Genomic DNA, 13,834 nt, shown 5'->3' on the forward strand with positions numbered 1-13,834 from the left:
AAAAGCGATGTTGTGTTGTAGGGTCAACACCGGTGCAAGCGAGCAAATAGAGAACCCGGTTGGCGAGAGGAAGTGGAAGGAAATTGGAATATGCATGTTTAGCTGGGCTTCCTTAGCAAAACTTTCTTCACATTTTCAGCCCGAAGCCGAGGAACGGCCAGCTTTTGAAATGAAACAACAGCAGCCGCTGCTTGCAGCGCGGTAGGGAAGTCGGTACAGAGGTTGCAAGGAAGGGGAAATAATTCCTCACCTTGTAGATCGAAATACATAAAAAACATCTGCTTGGGCACAATGAAATCATTAGGCAATGTCCAGTTCAGGAGTTGCATTGAATGCTTTCGCCTTCCAGGCAGGAAACGTGCAGGGAAGGAATTGTTGCAATAAATTCAAACAGCACGAGGCATCCGCACATTTGATGAGCTTTGTTTAGCATTTTAAAAAGAAAACGAGTCTTGAACAGACTGTAGAGATTGGGGTGAAGGGAGATAGATCTCTGCTCCCACTCCACCCGCCCCGCACATATTTCCTGGAAGGAAGGAAAATTTTGATTCCTTTGCAAAGTTGCGAAACCGATTTTGCACAGTTATTATTCTTATATATTTTTTTCTTTTGTCGATGCAGAGCATTTGGCGGGGGTGTGCAGTGAAAAAAGTGACCAGGCGTGGCCGAGCGGGCGTATTAGCGGGGAATTAGTTTCCGATTCCTGTATCTCTCCAATGCAGTTTCTGAAATCTGTACCCACTTTTTTCTTTTATACCCCCGATGTGGAGAGGACAGTGTGTATATAAAACGTGGTTTGAAGTTGTAGTAAGCCGACCGAATTCTTTTCGTGCTCAGTTTAGGTACCGGGAAAAGGACAAACACCTGTTTTGATTTGCAACTGCAGAAAGTGGGAGAAGGGCGGGTTAATGCTCCTCCTATGAAATTAATTCTGCTTTTGCTGGAAATTGGAGATTTCTGGAACAGAACTTTAAGATCCAAATCGATCAAGTATTATTTCTCTACCAGAAAACTTAAGAGTTTGAATAGTTTAATTTTACACTCCCCCCCCCCCCGACCGCTTAACTGGGGAAGCGTTGTGCGTCCATCTCGTGTCCCTTTTTTGGGTCGGGGCTGGAGGATGAGATGAAGGCCCCACAATTTGCAGATCAGAACCTCCTTACTTTGTGTTGTTTACCGATGGCTAACAAACGCCTTTTGGCGGCTTCGACTTCTGCAAGTTATTACTTTGCTTAACAAAAGAAGGATGCATTTTGCAGGGGTAGGGTGGAAATCTATTATCTGTTTTAGTACCTTGGCCCGTCCCCGTACTTGAATTTTATTTTCCTTGTTATTTTTTTGTTGTTGCAAAGCGGGGGGGGGGGGAGTCGCAAAGCGAATTGGGGAGAGGCGAGGCGGCCCCTTTGTTGTTGCGCCAAGGGGCCCGATTCACCATCGGTTTCATAAAATGTGAATAGACCTTCGTACTTTCCGAACTGGCATTTTGGACGCCGAAAAGGCAGTGCCCTTATTCCGCCTCGCCCCCTATCCCGGCCACCGTCTCATAATCTAGTTTGGACACTCACAATTCCAAAACCATCCTGATGTTTAGTGACAAGGAATACAGACCTATAGATTTTCGTAATTCAACACTGGGATCTCCTGCTTGTTCTTGTCCTCAATCTTGCATTTGTTTTCATTTATTAGGAGGAAATCCAGTTTGAACAGATAATCCAGTTGCACACTTTAATTCCCCCCAACAGCTGGGATAGTTTTGTTTTATATTATCAGGATTTTCTCAGTAGGAATAAATCTCCAAATTCCTGCTTCTAAAATTATGTGATTACAAAGTAACAAGAGCTCAAACCTGTAGTTTCCAACTCTCTGTTCTTTCCTAACAGCTTGAACTCTTAAAGAAAAAGTTATTTCTTTCTCTCCGCAAACTGCAGGGAATTTTTTTTTATTATTCCGTTATTTTATATATTGGAATTGGGAAATAGCAGGAGGATCACAAAAATGCAACCTGTTTTAGTAGTACGGGATGTGTGGTTTATATATTTTAATTAAGAATGGAAAATAATTCTTTACACAGAAACTCTGCCTTTCTTTTCTGGGTTCTGTATATTAATATAAAATTTATATTAATTAGCAAATGAGTTTTCCACCTGCAGCTTGTGACCAACTCTGTTTATCCACTTGCATGATGGCTAGAAGGATGCATGGTGAATTCTGCATTATCTTAGCCTCTCTTCATTTTAGTAGTTCTCCTCTGGGGCAATTAAAAATAACATTATAATAATTAATAAACAGAGGAACCAAAACCTAAGCAGTGCATAACATGTTAGATTTTGTTCTAAGTTGTGGGTTTGTTTGTTTTTGTTATGAATAAAGGCTGAAGCTTTTAATTGGGATTCTCTTGGTCTTGCCGCTTCACTTTGCATTTAAGTAAGCGTTGCAAATGACGGGTGTTCTTGCAAGGAATCATGCTTATCCATAAAGCCAAGTGGTGATTTTGAAAATATAAGTAAGCCATTTTTAATTATTATTATTATTATTATTGGTGTGCTGATCTAACTCGGATACCCAGTGGACAGTTTATGTAGCTTCATAGATTTATCTCCACCCCCATGGCCTCCTCCACTCCTTGTTTAGTTAATTTAACAAAGACTTTTTGCAATCTGTTTGGAGTTTGTCTGATGCCATGGAAAAGTATCTGCTGATTTATTTGGTTGCTTTTCGATTTCTGTCGCTAGACCGTCTTTTCTCTTCCTTTCAGCGAGGATGTCAGCTGTTATTACTTCCTATTGATCCCTTTGCAAAGTGAGAAGTGAACTAAAATTAATGTCAATTCCACTGCTTGGATCAATAGCTGGAGTTATTTTAATCTGGATTTGCACAGGGTGCTAAATTAAAAAAAATCAGCATAGAGGCAGAAAAGTAACAGTTACTTACTTTGGCTGTGCCCGCTCCCTTCCAGTCACCCAAATGTTTCATCAGGCTGGTTATCCTGCAATCCATATTTTTTTAATTAAGCAGGTCAGTTAGTTTTCTTATTTTGGGTTCCATATTTAAAAACCAATGACATTTTGACATTGGGAGTGTATTATCTATAGATTTTCATAATGACTGGCCTTGCCGCAGCCTCATCTGTACATGCTCCTAATGATGGTGGTGATAGGGGATAATCGTGTGGGGCAAAGAGATGGTGGAAAAGAAGGTAAGAGACAAGGAGAAAATGGGGGAGAAAAGGATGCAGGAGGGTTTTTTTAAAAAATAAACTTGGCTTGGTGCAATATCGTAATATGTTGATTTATTCTCTATGTAATGAAGTTTGCGAACGAATAGGGCGATTGGAGTGATTCACAGTATTCTACAAGGAGTGTCAAGTGTGGCTTCCAGATTACTAATTTATGAAATACATTTAACGTAATGAGGTGACAGTGGAAGTAAAAATAGAAAAGCAGGCACAGAGGCATTAGTAGTGTGCTCTCACCCCCCTCATTTATTTAAATCCTAGAAAGGCTATGGTTTTCCCTCAGTCCCATGGGTCAATTCAGATATTAATAGTGTATTTATGTATTTATCTGGGTAGGGTGTTCCCCTCCCTTTAAAAATAATTGAAAATGAGCATTCAGGTCTCCTAGCCCCTGCTTCACCTTCACCTATTATTGCAGTTTTTTGTTTTAAATTTGTTTGCTTGCTTTTCTGTGACAAATCAGCTATGCAGAAAACAGTGCAGAAGGTAACTCCGAAAGAAGGCCGACCAGATTCTCCGTGGCATCTTTCTGTCAATGGCTAGTACTTGACGGAAAGTTATTTAAAATTTGGAAGCGACCAAAACTTTGTTAATGTGAGATCTATAATCTGGTGATTTAGCCCTGATCTGTATCAGGAAGGGAGCCAAATGAGGAAGAGGCGAGATGATGCCCTCTCATCTTCACACTTAATAACAGTCACTGAGCGTCTGGATACAGAATGGGAGAAAAGGAAATGTTACTGCTGGACAGCATGAAAGGCGCAGTCAGGATTCCACAGAGTTTGTTAACCTAGCCTTGCTCATTCACAGAATACAAAAGCCACTCCATTAGAAAAGAGACTCTTTCAGTAAGTTTTATTTGCTATGTCTGACCTTCTGGATCTAACAGGCACATTTTGTAACAGCTTTTTTATTATATGATTTTTTTGTGGCCTTTTGAGTGCCGCAAGGCTAGCACATTGTTTTAAAGTAACAGTTCTCTTACATTCAAGTGCATTGTGGCATTCTGAATGGTTGGCAGTGGAAGCTTAAAAAGTGGAGGGGGGGTGGATTCTAGGTTGAAGAGGAGAGAACGTGATTTCGATTTCAACTCTAAAAAGGGTTAGAGGGAAAGTTAATGTTATTATTTATACTTACATGTAAATGTAAATATCTGTACTGATACGTTGCGAGTGGGGATAATAGGTTACTTAGAATTTGTAAGTAATTTCAAGGAAAAGCAAGCCTAGACATTTTGTTAACATTTTTCTCTAAATGCTAATGGCATATCCAGGACAGTTTACAAATCTACTTAAGCATGAGCGCATTAGGAAGTAAAATTACTGATCCGTTTTGTGCTGTCCTCAACCTAAAAGGCAGATGCTTGCAAGAGATCATATGGCACTGGCTCCCATTATGATTTTAAATATTGTCAGAGACGCCAAGCACTTTATTGATGAAGTTGCTGCTGCTTTCCTGAAAGCACACAAACACCACATGAAACAATTCAGAGAAATGTATAAGAGAGGCATGTTTATGCCCACATGCACCATTGAATATAAAGTGAAATCTATAACTTGTATGTATATCTGCGCAGGTAGATATTCACATGGGCCTCTACAACACAAAACAGATACGGTTTCTACATTATTTTTTTCTTAATGGGCTGTGCAGATATATGCAGAAATGCTTGTTTGTAAATTGTGAATAACTTACCAGATTTTTAAAATAGCAATTACTTTCTTTAAACATAATAACTTAAAATTGCTACCACTGATTTCCACAGTCCAACCCCCCCCCCCCCGTATTTTTGTCTGTAAGGAGTCAGGTCATTTGCCTTTCATTTGCTCATTAAAGATTGTTTTCATCCCATATAGCCCTTATTCAGAGCATTCAGTCCCCACAAACCACTCATTCCTTAATCTGAACATGCACTAGTTTCTTGCCCTTCTTACAGCAGAAGGTGAGGTCAGAGCAAGATGCACTACCTGCATGAACCACAGAGTAGTGTTGGTGTGTGGAAAAGTGCCCCATTTTATCTACTTTTAGTGGGGATCTTCTATTGACTTCAAAGTTTGGTGCTAAAGCTGGTAGCAGGAGAAAGACTGAGAAAGACTTGTGCTGACACACCCTTAGAGGGAGTTAGAGACCCTTCTAGTTATTTGTGAACTTTCCTGAAAGAGAACACATGGAGGTTTGGTTCTTTGCTCATACAATTTTCTTGTTGCATTCATGATAGGTAACTGTCCAGGACTGAATGGCAATTAACTATTTCCTCCCCCTTTCCCTTCTTTTTCTCCACAGCTTTGGAACAGTGATGAAGCCCCAGTGAGACCCCCCAGCTCTACACCCAGACGTTGCTTTGTTTTCCATCCAGGGAAGACCATTTTCCTTGCGGCCCTGTCAAGGAAAGAGACTCCGATGGACTTACACCGGGCAGCCTTCAAGATGGAAAACTCCTCCTACCTTCCCAATCCTCTGGCATCTCCAGCCCTGATGGTTCTCGCTTCTACCGCTGAAGCAAGCCGCGATGCTTCCATCCCTTGCCAGCAGCCAAGGCCCTTTGGTGTTCCAGTATCGGTGGACAAGGATGTGCACATCCCGTTCACTAATGGCTCCTATACTTTTGCCTCCATGTATCACCGACAAGGTGGTGTGCCAGGAGCATTCACCAACCGTGATTTTCCACCTTCCTTGCTGCATCTGCACCCCCAGTTTGCTCCCCCCAATCTGGACTGCACCCCAATCAGCATGCTGAACCACAGTGGCGTTGGGGCCTTCCGTCCCTTTGCCTCCACTGAGGACAGGGAGAGTTACCAGTCAGCTTTTACACCTGCCAAGCGTCTGAAGAACTGCCATGACACTGACTCTCCCCACCTTCGCTTCTCAGACGCTGATGGCAAGGAGTATGAGTTTGGAGCCCAGCTCCCATCTGGCTCCCCCGGCTCCCTCAAAGTCGATGACACGGGGAAAAAGATCTTCGCTGTCTCTGGCCTCATTTCGGACCGGGAGACCTCATCCAGTCCCGAGGACCGAAATGATAGATGTAAGTACCTCAACTTTGCTTAGCTGGGGCAGAAAAATGTTCAACAGCTGTGTTTTGCAATGCTAGGAGGTGTCATAATACTTGTGCTCCTGTTTTTTTCTTTAAACATATGATGATGGGTTACAGAGGGAGGGGGATTGAAGGGAATCTACGCAAGGAAGCTGTTATTCTCATACTAGATTGGGATGCTGAGTAACAGAAAAATGACCAACATTCCAGAAATGGGAGGGAATCTCTATGTTGTGAATGCATTGGAGGTTGTCGCCCTGTAGTTACGGAGGAACATTTGTTCCAGAGCACTTGCCTATTCCATGATTGTTGCCCTACTGTCTTGTTGAACTCCTTTCCCTCCCTCCCGCCCCAACCCTTTCCCTCACATATTTGTCTCCGGTTGTAATCAGTGCACCATTATTTGCTCCCCTGATCAGTGTAAAGGCATTATTATTGGATGTTAAGCGTAAGCTAACTTAAGCCCTTTCATCAAAGCAGAGAAAGAAAGAGAGCCGGTGATGCTCTAGGCGAGGAGATCACCCTGCCCCAATATCTCTTAAATGGGCAGAGATGTTTCCTGCAGTTCCTTCTTCAAATTCAGAAGTGGTATTATTTTTTGCAGGCCGGGAGCCAAGCTGAAGCCAGCCTGCATAGTATTTGTTTGGGGAGCAATGCCTGTTGCAGCATTCCTCTCTCACAGCTCGCCCCCTTGGTCATTAAGTGCCATGAGCTCCCCACCTAAGAAGTGGAAGATAAGGCAGTATTTGGCTTATGATGGTCCGCTCCAAATTCAAACGCACAGCTTAGATGTTGAGCTGGGATTCCCCCCCCCCTTTTGTTCGTTTTTGTGGGACCTTGCCCCCTCCTGCTTATTTTCCTCCCGCTTATTTTCCATGGAAGAACCAGCAATTTATTTATTTTTTTAAAAAACTTCTACGTAGCTTCCCAGTTACCCCTTGGATACCATTTTTCTTCTGCTCCTTTATGATGCCGAGGAGAGTAATAGAGACGTTGTTGCGCTCTCTCCCCTGTCGGTGCTGCTTCCTCGGGCTGTCCCCTTGAATTAGGCACTGTGTTAACTTCCCAGTGCTACGAGGCATCTGCCGAAAGCCTGCGTACCTTGTCAATAAAAGTCACCATAAAATCAACCTGCCTTGTAAATCATCGCTCTTTGGTTTTGAAATATGCCATGAGTGTGTCTTTTATGTCAACGTTTGTAAGTGTGGAATGATTCCCTCTTGAAGACAGAAGCTACATGTTGCACTACAGACGTGTGTGCTCTCTTTTGCCCTAGAGCGGCTTAAGCTGTGTGAGAAGAACTACTTGCATGTGCTTTTTGGTCTTTGATACCTGTTTGCAACAGCTAAGTGTGTGTGTGTGTGTGTGTGTGTGTGTGAAGTAGGGAAAACATTAATAAAAGGAGGAAAGAAGAGAGGTATCATGTTCCCAATTATATGTATAAACTCCATATGAATATAAAACTCACTCAGATCATGCACACTGAAAGATAAAAATAGTGTAAAAAGCTGGCTTGCCAATTCAATATGTCTAGAGCATATTGAAGATTGCATGTTGCTAACCTCCTGTCAAAAACTAGTATAAAATACCTTATATTAATAATTTGACAATATTTAGAAAGAGGATATGACGGTGGGCACATCTGTGTTTACATGTACTCACACACATTGTCTATCTTCCTCTGTTCAGAAAGGACGTATCTTCCTTTCACTGACTTTGTTGTTAGGAGTACTGATGAATTCCCAGATAGTAAATAGATGAACCTCATTAAAATATGCCATCTAACGGGGGTGGGGGCGGGGTGGGGAGGGCTTAAGGAGGAAGTTTTAGAAACACACATTGAAAGTTGGAATAAAATCTGTGCAGATGGTTTGAAAGGTGTCAAGATACAGAACGTTTTTCTTCCTTGATTATCTGTTTGTTGCCATAAAAAACATATAAATTATTTTGAATTTATAAAGCTCTCGTGGGAACAAAACAAAAAACGACTTTTTACCCAATAGGCTAGGTAAAGTGCATATTAATGGAGACTGACCAGGTTTAGCTCTAGTCCCGAATATTGCCTCTCATCTAGTTAAAACTTTATTTTAACAGGCAAGGGTTTTAGAGGCATTTTATTGAAACTTCGTGCATGTGTGTGAGCGAGAGAGCATTGTTGCAGCTACTTACGACCTTCAGATACCCTTGGCATGTTTAGATATTATTTCATAGGATATATATTTGTGGACATTTCAGTATTTTGGAGAAGAGTGGGGTGTATGTTCCATGTATAAAAGGTTCTTTGTTGATAGCTGATAGAATGTGTCTGAGGGCTGAAATAGCTTTCTAGTGACACCACAGCTCGGAACAAAATTAGAGATATTTGCATGTATGTAAATGTGTCCTTATGGGCTTTTATAAATACCTGGTCATTGGCCCCTAAAAAGCTGTCTCCGTTTTCTTGCGCAAACAGTATATACAAACCTTTCCTGTGAAACAAGGATTCTTTTCACCACCACCCTAACATACATTGCAGATAAATGGTTGTATAGACAGGCTGGTCGGCAAAAGTGTATTGATGGAGGTAGTAAAAGCCATCAGATCAGCAAACCCTTTATGCCTCCAATAGACACCCTACAGAATTGCTGGACTGTACTGTTTATTTGTATTCTCCCAAATACTGCAATGGAATCATACCACATGACGGGTGAATAACTTTAATTGCAACACATAACGTTCCTTGTGCCGCCACCAACAGACTAAATTCCATTTTTTGTTTGTGTCTTGTAATTTCAAAGTTGGATTTCTCACTAACTGGTTCATTTGATTTTAAGAAGGGGAATGCTACACAGTGGGTTTGTAGGGTGTGGTTTTTTTGTTTGTTTGATTAAAAAAAAAACACCTAAAGACAAAGCTGTCCAAGGTGTTCTACAATATAAATAACAGGGCTTTATGAAGGAAATGTGTAGCTTTGTAGAGATATAAATGTGGGAATCTCATTGTATTAATTAGATACTAAGTGATACTTGCGTATTTATATTCCCATGAGGCTACATTCTTATCTCTGTTAATTAGTGTTGTAAATTTGGATTGATTCTCATACCCTCTTGAAAGTCGTTTAGGATTTACTTTGGTATAATAGTGTTTTGGGTTCTGGCTCCAAAATATGTTCTGAGGTTTCACGAAATAGCCTAGTTTACGGGGTTGAACTTCAGATTTCAGTTTGGATTCAGCACTTTACCAGTGCACAATTGTACCCCAAGTCAATGGCAGAAGTTAACGAGTGCATCATATGCCTTTAACATATTTTTGCTAATTGTTATGTTGCAATCCGCTTCCTGGAGAGAGGTCCGTGGTACCTTAGCAAATACACTTCTTTCCTCTGGATCCCTATGGTTCCAGGAAAGTTGGAGTCTCCAGGAGTTGGGCATGATCCTAGGAGGGTTTGTTAAGGCAAATATTTTGTCCAGGTAGCTCAGTTTAGATGTTCATTGAGCATGCTAATGACATTTATGGAACACTTCTTACACTGCATTTGTGTTGCACCGATATCTACAGACACATTCCATGGGGTTCTTCAGACAAACGTGTCCTCATTAGTGTGGAAGTTTCCAGCTGGAGTGGATATAAACTTATCCCTGTGTGACAGATATCTATAACTCTCCTTTTAAAAACCCTCTTTATTCTTTGGCTTCTAAAATAAATTGTCCTGACTGCTCCCCACAGACTAGTTGCCGCAGTGTTTCCTCTCAGCAGGGGGAACTGGCAGAAAGGTCCGCAGCAGCACCTGGATCATGCAGAACAATTTTTTTTTCTGCTGAGCAAAACCACTTGGTTTTTGCAGTTCCCTTCCCTCTGTTCATTTTGGGGAACTCCAGAATGCATTATCTCCTGTATCCCTAGAGTTACTTGCAATCTCTGCCATTAAGTTTGAGTCTACAAATGATGCTTATTTCTGTTTGAGTCACTTTTATTCTTTATTACAGCTATTTCAAAGTTTATCCTGTTGCAGAAGAATATTTCTGGACCTTGCTTTCCACATAATATGGAACATAGTTCTTTCTCTCTTTTTAGTTTGAAGAATCATATTTCCAGAGCCCCTTCTTGGCTCTTTGGTTCTTTCTAGCAATTTAGTACCAAGTGCCCCTGGAATGAAGCATGTAAACAAATGGCCAATCTAGGAGAGCAGGACAGGGAATAAGGCACCATCGACTTCTTCATACTTCATTATTTTCTCACAATTTTGCGTCACAGTAGGGAGTGAACTTCTTGTTTGGGCGGCTTTTGAAAATCACTTCAGTAACTTGTAGCTTTGAAACTAATGAATGGAAACATCTGAGAACAAATCAAAGCACTGTTCTGTTTAAATGCCAAACAGGAATTAATAATAATATATCAATTCCTGGTTTTTCTTTTCTTTTAGCATATTATGCAACGAACTCAAGTTTCGCTTTAGCTGTGGCTCCTTCAGCAGAGCACGTGTTGTCCAGCTGTTTGCATACTAGGGCCTATACTAAGGGAGGGATATGCACTCTAATTATTCCATGTGCAATTTGTATAAATGATGTTGGATTGGGTTTTTTTATTTGTTTGTTTACTGCTGTATACTGCTATATCTTCAAGCCTTTCCTGTGAAATGTTTTAACTACATTAAATTAGGAGCTAGAAGGAAAACCATGTTGTGAATAGCTATTTGGGATTAGGATTACTTTCAAACATAGTGAAAACAGCTATGTTTCTAAAGAGTTTTGTGTGTGCATGTTTCTATGAGGGAGGATACTACAGGTGAGTTTTAAATGAGTGAAAACTGGATTGTGAATACAGAAAAGACCGTCCTGACAGGTCAGCTTTTGATGTCAGTTATGCCAGTTAAAACTCATGGATTTCAGTAGCATCGTTTCCGATATGTACTGGATTTCAGTAGAATTGTTCCAGATATGTACTGGTTTGTCATACCTCAGACTTCAGTGGAGCCCACAGCCAGCCTCTTTCCTACACCTTTATTTCTGCATTTTGGCTTCAGCTTTCCCTTTCTCCCCCTCAGCAAACTGTTGCCGTGACTCCTTGTCATGTCCGTCTCTTTTAGTTGTATTGTTGGAATAAAGAAATGTTTGGGCCGTTAAAGTGGCGGAGAGCTGCGTGTGAGCTGCTCCAGTTCTGCCGGCTGCAGGACCATCTGGCCCTGGCTCGCATCCGCTGGTCTCCAGCTTCTCTTTCTCTTTATGTTAGCTAGGGCTATCTTGCACACTTGGAATGCCTAATCACCATGGTGAGAGGATGGGCCTTGCTGCCTGCCCCTTCCCGTCAATTGTCATGCAGAACCGATCGGGACAAGCGTTTTCTTTGCGGCAGTCGCTTGCCCGTCTTTGCCTGGCTCTTGGCAGAAGGACGGCTTTTAATTGATCATTTGTGGGGGAGGGCTGGGGTTGTTTGAGCCTCTCAAATGTTTCCCCACACAGTCTCTACCACCCGGCCAGATTTCTCATTTGTTGGGAAATGTTAGTGATTTAGCTTTTCCTTCGTCTTCCTTTTGGACTCCTGCTTGTTGCTGTTTTATGGGGAACTCTGAGGGCTTGTAACTGTGACTCCAAGGAGCACTGAGCAAGATATAAATGTTGTGTTTATCTATCCACAACTGGGAAGGGGGCACATATGGGCACTAAATGTTTATTGTCCTTCTTTCCACTGTGTGTTCATGTTTGTATTTGCATGAACGCTTATGGATTTATTATCTATGGGCAGGGTGAACTCTTAATCTATTTTGCTTCATGAACAAATCCAACCCTTTTCACCAATCCTAAAAACATGCCCCCAAATCTGGTGGTTGAATCCTGTAGAGATTTGATTAAATGCTGAACTTGACAGAGTTTTCTGTTAGAAGAAGATTTTTAAAATATATATACAGTATATAGAAAGAAAAATTCCTTCGGGGATTACGGCGCACTGGAAGTGAGGGATAACCTGTGCTGATTTTTGAGGCTTGTGCTTTTTTGTGTAATCTTTAATGCCACAGTTTCTTTTAAGTATAAAAGAAGAACTGATGACCTCCAGCTCTGGTCAGCCGAGTCAGCCCTGCAGTTAGGCAGAGTGGGCGACTTGCCTCAGACAGCAGTTTTTTTAGTACAGTGCAGCAAACTTCTCAATTGATGGTGAGGAGAGGGAACTGTTTTGATTTTTTGCCTCAGGTAGTAAATTGTATTGCGGTGATGGGATGGTTTTATTTATTTCTAAAATATTATTTCAAACTGCAGATTTTGTCGTAGGCTATGATTGTGCCGTTTGCCCCTGAAATTTAAGAGCATTCAAACAGGTCTTTATACCAATAAACAAATATTTGGCTGCAGTACAGAATATATCTCTTCAACTATATGTTTGAATCTACACTTAGCTACTGCTATTAAAATAAAACGAGCAAGTGAATGACATGGAAGCCGTTCATCTTGGAACCCTCTTCCTGCTTTGTACTGTACTAATATTTTTATTTAGTAGCATGTACATTTTGCAGCACAGTCTATTCAGAAGTAAACCCCATTGGCTCCAGTGGGCCTTACTCCCAAATTAAGCCAGTATAGGATTGCAGCCTCTGTCACCTTAAGCAAACATCCATGGTAATTACAAGGTTTTCTCTCGATTCATTTATCCCTAAAGACTATTGGTAAATGTAATTCTATAAAATCTGTGTAAAAGTTAGTTAAAATAAATAAAACAGAGATCCTTTTGAGAAGATCAGTTAACAATGCAGTAAATGCACACTTGTTACTTAATCGTTGCAGGGTGACTAGCTACCTTTCCTCAAGGAAGCATTTCTGTTGCGGGGATATCACATTTCGCCAGCATTTAAATGCTGTTTTGTCACAGGGAAAGCGTCCTGCTCTCCTCATGTAGTGTATCTACGGCAATGGTGAATTTTATGTGAAATGGGATTGCTTGATACTTATTGGACAGAGCTGATGACATTCTTAGTGGTGAGTGTCGCAGTTTCCAGACCCGTTTGAAAACATAAACAAAAGAACAGCAGAACTACACTTGCATCATCTCTTAAGTGAACACAAAATATAATGTTACTGGTAGTGGATTAGATATAGTTGTTGTATCATTATGGATTCACATTATAAAAGATCTGTAAAGACTCAGATAGCTAGCAGAGCACTATTCTATCCATAAATGAGGGACTGTTTGCATATTATTGTTGCCGCATAGATACCACTTTGAAATGCTCTGCATAGTGAACTACTTGTGTGCAGTGGCTTGTCAGGTGGGTTTGGTGAATTTTAGTACCACGAGCATCTGAGGTCTGCTCATAGTGAGCCATGGATAGTCCACTCTTTGGTAATAGCTGCCATTCAGTAATAAGAAAACAATCATGATACGGTTTCTTAATATAGCAACCCCTTTCTATATTCTATTAACAAAATGGAATTTAAAATGTGAACATTGCTTTGGGCGCCTCATGGCAGGGTATAATTTATAAATATTAGGAATAACAAATAAATAACAGATGTATGCAGAAGACTTAAGTTAAATAGTTGTCTCCCGATGGCTGGCTATCCCTGCTCTGCACACATAGTGCAAGGAAGTGTGAGACA

At 41.0% G+C, this 13,834-nt stretch overlaps 1 protein-coding gene across 8 annotated transcripts in view; it reads left to right on the forward strand.

The window, feature by feature from the left end:
- The window catches only part of RNF220 (ring finger protein 220), a 314,664-nt gene that overhangs the window by 1,600 nt on the left and 299,230 nt on the right, over positions 1–13,834 (forward strand). For 7 of the 8 annotated variants that reach the window (XM_083446089.1, XM_083446091.1, XM_083446087.1 and 4 more), the window contains one exon: positions 5,519–6,260. In XM_083446089.1, coding sequence (XP_083302215.1) covers positions 5,636–6,260 — 625 coding nt within the window. In that variant the 5' untranslated portion in view covers positions 5,519–5,635. Of the gene's footprint in view, positions 1–204; positions 4,084–5,518; positions 6,261–13,834 lie in introns of those variants that run through there. The other variant, XM_083446092.1, reaches the window with a different exon arrangement.

The sequence above is a fragment of the Podarcis tiliguerta genome (genome assembly GCF_965153285.1).
Source record: "Podarcis tiliguerta genome assembly, chromosome: 6".
Lineage (NCBI taxonomy): Eukaryota > Metazoa > Chordata > Lepidosauria > Squamata > Lacertidae > Podarcis > Podarcis tiliguerta.